The sequence below is a fragment of the Anopheles moucheti genome, chromosome 2, assembly GCF_943734755.1.
Source record: "Anopheles moucheti chromosome 2, idAnoMoucSN_F20_07, whole genome shotgun sequence".
Classification (NCBI taxonomy): domain Eukaryota; kingdom Metazoa; phylum Arthropoda; class Insecta; order Diptera; family Culicidae; genus Anopheles; species Anopheles moucheti.
The window spans coordinates 4,217,911-4,226,301 of NC_069140.1; the positions used below are offsets into that span (position 1 = coordinate 4,217,911).

The 8,391-nt window shown below is 47.8% G+C and overlaps 1 protein-coding gene across 1 annotated transcript; it reads right to left on the reverse strand.

The window, feature by feature from the left end:
* Positions 1-3,388: 3,388 nt before the first annotated feature.
* Positions 3,389-4,579, reverse strand: LOC128298671 (uncharacterized). The gene is made up of 2 exons (XM_053034440.1): positions 3,521-4,579; positions 3,389-3,457 (listed from the first exon to the last, which is right to left on the reverse strand). The coding sequence occupies exons 1-2, from the start codon at positions 4,577-4,579 to the stop codon at positions 3,389-3,391; spliced, it is 1,128 nt and encodes a 375-aa protein (XP_052890400.1).
* Positions 4,580-8,391: the final 3,812 nt, after the last annotated feature.

The window sequence follows — 8,391 nt, forward strand, 5'->3', positions numbered from 1 at the left end:
GTGTGAACTTGACTTTCCACGCGCACCGAGGTCGTGTTCCAAGATGTTCCGAAGTCGAAAAGGAAGCAACGATTAGTGTGTGTGATTTACGCTTCTGCGGGGAGTTCCTTAGGTTGGGCGAGGTTTCGCTCAAGGGGACACAACATTTTATCTAGCCCGAACGCAACGTTAGTTCAATAATCTTTACTCCCTTAAAACGATCCACAGTTTGTGTTGCTTCCTTCCTGCAGAGTCATCGATCGGTATGGGAACTGCTGCACAAGAAGGAGGCACATGGAACAAAGCAAACTAGAATGAAGTGATAGTGAGCGAGTCAGTGCTGCTCGGTTCCTTTCGACTCCTTAATATGTTAATCATTTTCCGGTGTTGTATTGCTCGGGAGTGTCCAATTACGGGGTCGTTCGTCCACCGTAAGGGTGACGTGATTTTGTAGCACTTAGCGTTCTTGTGTGCCTTCCTTTTTTATGTCCTTCGTTTAAAGAACCATTCGACAGAATACTTTCACAAGTTGAAGACGAATAGTCTGTTTTATTGGAAATAAGTAACTCCTCAAACATGGATGTCATCTGATGTAATGGAAATGTTGTTTCCCGTGAAAGGTAAGCACAGAGTTTAATCTTTTTCGTTTAACCTCTATGTTTCTATGCTGCAGGTCTAATAATTGTCACCCTGTGCATCCTTTGAATGGTTTCGGTGTAATCAAAAATCAATTTCAACCAACAAACCGGTAACAATTGCATCAGAAGACCGCACTGCGATACAAGCGCACTGATGCACATCGTGATTAGCGTCGGTTGTGCTACAATGGACCACGTCCTGCGCCGTGAACGCATGCCATCCCCCAGGCGTCTAAGCGTAATGTGATTATGAAACATTTATGAGTTCCAATGGGCAGATAACAATTATCACGTGCTCCTGTCCGGTTATTGTCAACGCGGTTGATACGCGTCCATTTTGGGATGGTTTTTCCTCCCAAAACACCCACCGGGAGTATGGATACGCTACAACACCTATCCGATCGCACGTGGGACTGACTATCCCAATTATCCCCCGGAGAATTTGCGCTGCGGTGTGTGTGCGTGTCATGGTGGTGACCGCTTGTGTGCTCATCCATCTCCAGCCGGGCAGCCACAGCGAGGTTCCGGCACCATGCATAATTACATTCCGGTTGACAATGATCGATAGCGGGCGAGTTTGCTGTGCGGTGGTGGTGAGTGATAACTTTTATTAAATTTTACAGAACCTGCCGCATGTGGTGAAGGGATGTGGCTGTGCAGCTTGAGGTTTTTCCATACAGCGCAATACCTCGCAATCTCGCCCAGAGGATACATTTATTTCGAAAAGGATTGGAATTCTCCCCCCGCCCCACCCCACCCCCCCCTCCCCTGTGTCGAAGAATCGAATGGACGTAACCGTGGGTTACATTCCATGCCACCCTAATGGCACCGTACAAAAAGGAGGACATTTTAATTAATCTATCTAATACCGGACGGTCGAGATTCAACGGTCATTCTTCAGTGGCGCTTGTTGGACATTCAGACCAATGACCGAAAGGACCTGCGCGAGTGAGATGCCAACGGTGGCCATTCGTTGAAAGTCGACGACAAATGTTGGCCCATTTGTTTTCTGCGGTGCTCTGATGGCAGTGATTAGACAATTTAGTGGCCGCAAGGTCGACCCAAGAAAGATGTCCAGTTTTCGAGGTGATTAGTTTGATCGATTTGTTGCCAAAAACAAGTAACAAAGTTCGTAATTAATTTACATGCAGTCTAAGTTACCCAAACCGAGTTCCTTTACATCAAGCCTAGTTATGTTTTAATACAAGAATAACCTTACCCGGCCATCAAAACGAACAACGAATGGTAGTGAATCATGGTTTAATGTCTTGCGGGATTTAAAAGTATAATTCCAGCTCATCCAGCTGTGTGTATTCCATAAGGACCAATCCACACCATCGTTCCCTTAAAAGCGAGAACTTTCTCACGCATCTCATCTCAATTAGTTTACAACCGCAAGAACAACGACGCGCAAACACCCGGCGCTACATGTGTCCGTAATTAGTCGGAAGTCGTCATAAATCTCGATGCAACAGTCCGGATATACGGGCAAACCGTCCAGGAAGAGGTAGAGTTGGTCTTGCAGTTTGAAACACGCCGATAACTCCTGGAGATTTCGGGAGTCGGCGGAACGGAACCAACTTTTTTTCATTTTACTAGGAAGTGGTTGGAAGAGAAACAAAAAAAAACACCAACGACACTTCATCCCTCGATTGATGCGTCTGTTGGGCCACACAGGACGGGTTAGGACCTTGGTTGACACCCAAAGGTTTCGGTGATGAACCCGGCCGGAGAAGCAACTTGGAAACCGGCAAGTGTTCCGTGGCATGTTTCTGTTCCGCCAAGCCGACCTTAACCTCCGCAAGGGGGTCCAGTAGTGGGGTCATTAATTTTGCTCCTTTAGCTGAACACGTTGGTGGTCCACCGAAACGTGGATAGCGAGAGAGCGGGAATCGAACGCGAATCTAACACGTTCGCTACCCGGTTGTATGTCTATAAAACTGGCAGTGTAAAAGCAAATGTGAAAAAGCACACGTGGAAGATTTCGGCAGAAAAGAAACGATGGATGAAAGATGAATCATGATGTGGAGAGACCTGTGCACGCAGAAACAGTTTTAGCCAGAGCCAGGGTTTTATGATTCTCAATGACGGCAGGAGGACCATACACACATATGGATCAACTGCCACCCGAAATGTTACGTCGGGAGAGTTCTCACACGAGGTAATTAAATTATTTATGTTGACGCACGCAGATACTCCGCTGCTTTATGATACGGTGGCGTGTTTAACGTGCGGTCCCGCTATGGCGATCCGACGAGTACAGGTACACTCGATACAGGACACTTATGAAAATGGAAATAAACTCACACAGAAAGTCGTAAACCGACCGACCGCGTTAACGAACGATCCCCTATCCTGGGCCACTGCCATGGAAGATGTTCTTGAGAAACCCATAGCAACTACATCATCCCGGGTTGTCGTCCAACAAGGCGAAACGAAAGAAAAGCATCACTGACAAGATGGGAAACCGAATGAGCGTTGCCTAAATTGGAACGATCTCGCGCTACTTTGCGCACTTTGACGTACGAGCGCCCCAGTGTTCCGCGGAACTTACACACCTTCGAAACACCGCGGGCCAGGTTAGGAACGACGGGATGTTTTAATTAATTAAATTTTGACGGTGCTTGGAAAGTGTCGCAGCAGCACCGTGGCCAGCAGCACGGATAAGGTAAGACCCATGTACATACCACGGCGAGTGGCGAAGAGCGTGAGAAAGTACACCGTGGAATGGCTTCCGGGAAATTTCGGGCATCCCGAGGAGGGCGAAACAATCACGGCTTCGGGTCTGACGGATCGTTCCGCGGCAGTTGCTTGCGGGCCAGATAGCCACGAGCGTGGGACTGTAAAGTTGATGGCTTTATTAGTTCGGGGTCAGTGCGATATATGCGACCGTACAAACTTACCTGCAGCAGGGTGGCCATCTCGTGCTGATGATGCTGCTCCTCCTGTACGCGCTTTCGTGCCAGATGTCCCCGGGCAGTCGATTGGAGCAATATGGCCGCTTGTTCCACGTCGACATCGGGCGTTGGAGACTTTGGAACCGTTTGCTTTCGGGTCTGGTGGCCACGGAACACCGATTGGATCAAGGTGGCCGCTTCGTCGGTGGTCATATCTTGTTGTGTGGAGTGAATGTCTTGCGTCGAATCATCGCCAACTTCAAGAGCAGCATTGATTAAATCTCGAATTTCTTCCGACGGTGTGTACAGATCATGGTCAATAATTTCGCGCTTGATAATTACGGAAGGTACACCGGCAATTTCTGCTTCCTGCAGTCGGCGACTTTGGTGGCCTCGGACAGCTCGCTGGATGAGCGTTGCGTTCCGATCCAGTTCCCGGCGTTTGCGTGTATAGTACGCACGATACGCAACTTGAATTCGACGTGCAGCGGTTTCCATCTCTTCTTTAGTTGGACCAGTCTGGGCGTAGAGACCAAGCGTGTGTTTCGCTGCCTGTCGCCAGTCCTTGTCCTTACCGACGGCGTGTGGCTCCTTGTACGCATTTCGGAAGTAGTACGTCCGGTACGCTTGTTCGATTATCCGCGACGCTTTGCGCGCTTCCTGCTCGCTAAAGTGGCACTCTTTAACCAACCGCTCTAGCACGTCACGCTCCCGGAATGTTTCACGCAATCGTTCATCGTCCGGCTTCGTCTCAAAGTGACGATGGAACTCCTCCCGGATGCGTTTCACTGCCGACTCGGCACGCGGAGAATCAATACCGACCGATTCCAGCATGGCCACAATGTCCATGCTGAAGTCCAGCACGTTGTCGACAATCTTTTCCGCTACACGACGGTTCTCACGGCGGGCCAGCTTGTCCTCGAGGTAGTCCGCCAGGAAGGAGATCACATTCGGTGGCTGGGAGCGGAGTACTTCGCGACTCATTTCCCCCATCAATTGCTCCAGTTCCTCTGGGATCGGTATGACCGCACCAGGGCTTCGTTGTCGGTGCAGGAGATAGTTCATTGCTCTACCATCTCCCAATGTCCCTTTCGATACGGTACGAGCCGGCTGTTGCTAGTTTTGACGTGAAGGGACACTCCCACAGCTTACTGCGATGTCGATTGCCGCTTTTGATTGACAGTTTTATTTATACTCCTAACCAAGGTTATTAGAATTCGATAAGTCTCAACAATCCCAGGGAAATGAAATGGAAAGTGGAAAAATCAAAACAGTACCCTGAAATATGAAGGTTTTTCCCATACCCAACGCACAGCGAGTGTGTCGCCTCACTTTCTCGGAAGCATTCGGTGAAGCGGCATCAAGTAGCAACGGGCGGAAGTTCCGTTCCATGTGGTTCACTTTGCAGGAATTTCTCCACAGGGATTTGGGACTGTGAGTGAGTGTGGGCGTTCGTGATGAGGGCTGGAATTCATAAATATTTATTGGACATGATATACTACACCGGGCATGTTTTGGACAATTACATAAACCACCGAGTTGATGCAGTTGGGTGTGATGGGAAGTTGTGGTCCTTGGTCCTTACCGTCACTAAATCTATTAGATTACCGCTGAAAATTTTTTTGTAAAACTAAAATGTATTGTTTTGCATTATATTTTTCAGCAAAAAACCATACATCATCGTGCGGCCTGAAATAAACTTGGAGCTATTGCCCAAGAACAGCTCGCAAGATCTGCGAGGGGCGAGTTGTCCTGGAGAGCTGTGCCGGAGAAAGTGTAATGTGGAACTCCCCTTCACACACAACCGACTGGTGTGGGCAGATTCCTGATAGCTGAGTGTTTTATGCGACGTATGATTTTGGACCATTTTTTTTACTTACTCCCTCCAGACATTATTGTTTCGGAACTATACCTCACTGTTTATGGATTCCTTTGGCGTGGTGCCCGCTGGTCGCGGGCAATAAGAACATCATAAATCATTTCCGGCCGAGAAGTCACGGAAAGTCTGTCTCATGTGTGTATGTTTCCATTGGAGGGTTTTTTTTTGTGTGTGTGGATTTGTTCATCCTTGATGTGAAACATAAAAAAGGCATTTTCTAGAACGGTCCACGAAATGCGGGGTCTGGCAGGATCTATGACATCTAGGATGTGGTGTTAGTGGGACAACAAGTAGTGGTAGCGAGATGACCTTTTGGGCGTGCAGGTTATCGACTTCTGCTCGCACAGGACCGTCCTATCCGATTGTCGGAGTTGCTTTCCGGAACACAAACAGTTGTTGCAGCCAGACGTGGCTAGAAGAATAGAAACGAACCCGGACAGGCGACATCGTGAAGGCGCTGTTCCGCGAATGGCCCATCAAACGTGGAAATAATTTGTCGATTTACATTTGATGGTTGATTTGAATTTTAAATCACCTTTCTACTGCCATACGCTTGGTAAAGATGCTTCGTCAGTCTAGTACGGCATGGCGATGCCACCAACCTTGCCAGTGAGTGAAGATGGTTGTACACGTCGAATCACGAGTCAGGAATGTCCCTTCATCCAACCGACGCATGCCAGCGATAAATCTCTCAATTGCTACTTTGAAAGCAATCGAGCAGTTGGTTTCGTGGTGTCCTGTACGAGAGGAGTTTCACGGGAAACGGGAAATCGGTCCGTGATTGTCACATTCCATCGAAGTTGCTGCTGTCTGTGAGTGAAAGCATTGCCACCCCCACTATTCCCTTATCGAGCCGCGATAAGACCGCTCAATGACAGCTGAAGAGTCCCTTGGGGGATAGGTCGTTTGGCACTTCCGGGCGACAACGAATGCGTGTTAGGGGGAGATTTGAGCGTCGAGATTTTGGCAAAAGTTTTCACCACCAGTGGGTGCGGTGATTTATTTTTTGTGATCCCGGGGAACCACTTTTGTAACGCTTTTAAGCATCGGGCGACGGTAGTAGAAGCCTTGCCGGGCGGGAAGGCGTTCCATTTGCTCTTGTGGTTTATTTTATTTGTCGAACAATTATGGATGAAGCAAGCAAGAATTTCGTTCACAAAACATTGGTTTTAAAATCTTTCAACGTTAAGGGGGTATTAGGGAATAATTTAATCAACAGTGATAATACTTTGTACAAAGGTTTTTGTACATCCTCACGAAACATCTCAAATTGTATCTTTAATTTTGTATAAACCTTTAGTTTCTGTACTCGAGGCTCATAATGCTTAATTTCTATCTGATCCCACCAAACGATCCTGACAGCTCGGAGTGTTAATAAGTTATGATTTTGTGGAACTACTGTATAATAATGGATAAATACAGCATGCCCATCTTGCAGAAGATTGTGGTGTAATTGAAGATCATTTCGGCCACAGAATCCTCCCACTTTTTCAACGCAATACAAACAAAGGTCATTCAGTCCGCACGCGGGGTCCATGCCCTGCCGAAACAATTTAAAATCAACCACACGATGTCACGACCAGCCGTCCAGAATGGCTTCATTTCCTGATCGGACTACTACTAAGGCGATGTTGTGCCCGTTCGTGCATAAAATCCTGCGCCAATTATGCGGCCTGCCCAAACGGACATGCAGCAGCACCACGAATGCCCACACCTGAAGCCGATGATCGTGTGCTATCTTTTATTGATTTTTTACGCGAATCAGTGCAATCTCGCGCCGAAGGTTGTGCGCCTTTTGGACCTCTGCCACGTTTGCCTACGCTGCTCGCTGTGTAGTCCCCGCGTTCCCGTACGTTACGAATCTTTCATTCAGAAACACACCATGGCGCTCCGTCCGTTTTGCGCTTGTAGTGTATCGAAAATATTCCGATTCGGGACCGCTTGTTGTCTTATTTAATTGAATTAAATTATCTCCAAACGGTTGGGCTCGGGCGGTGGAGGAGCATGGTGTGCCGAGGAACAACACACAACCCCGTACGACCACCGGTGATGAGGTGGTCTCACCCTGACGGTGCCGTGATTCTTGAGTAATTGCTAGAGGCCGCGGAAGTACGAAGTTTATCGACCGTGTATGCACGTGATATGTCGATGGACCGAAGGGAATGAGTTCCGATGGTACTTTTCCGATCTGTTTGCTCACTTTCGGTTGTGTCGTGTATGCAAACACGACGTTCGGTATCCTTTTTCCCGCTTCCGCGAGGGCGAAGAAACGTCCTCACTTCGGACCACGCACGCAAATTATCGCAAACAGCGGCGCAGGAATGGGTACGACGGACCGCATTCGCGCAGCTTCCGTGCAGAAGGTCCAGGCGCGGACTGGTGTGCCGTAATTATTATCTTAATTTGATGCAATCTCGTTTCTCTATGTTATTATTTTAACCTTTTATTGTTATGGCGTTTCTTTTCGTTTCCTCCTTCGCTCGTGGGTGGATGGATTAGGGTGTGTGGGAAGGTTGCCGTGGGTGCATCTCGATGCTCGGTGAGCTTTTGCGTACTCCGATCATTCGTTCGTGTAGTGGCGAAGTTAAAAAAGAAGGAAAAAACGGCGACATAAAACAAAATGCATGCATTTAGAGCTGATGCCGACCTGCAGTGGTTGAATTATTTGCTTTTGGGTGAACAGGACACCCAGTTGCAGCTGAACAGTGGGAGGAATAATATCCGAAGTCTAGGAGGAGGGTTTATAAATACTTACTTTTTATTAAAATTGACGTAGAGATTAATTATTATTTAGTTTTAATTGCAACAATGTGGGAATTCTTATATGAAATTTCATTCAAATGTTTTACAACCAATTTTTGACTTCCCGTTTTGCCCATAATTCTGCAACGCAAGCTACCGTTCTGCTGACGGCAAACATCGAGAAAATTGCTGCAAATCTTTGAGGCCCAATCTTTCGATCTCTTCGTCTTCAGCCTCACCAATGCCACTGATTCTT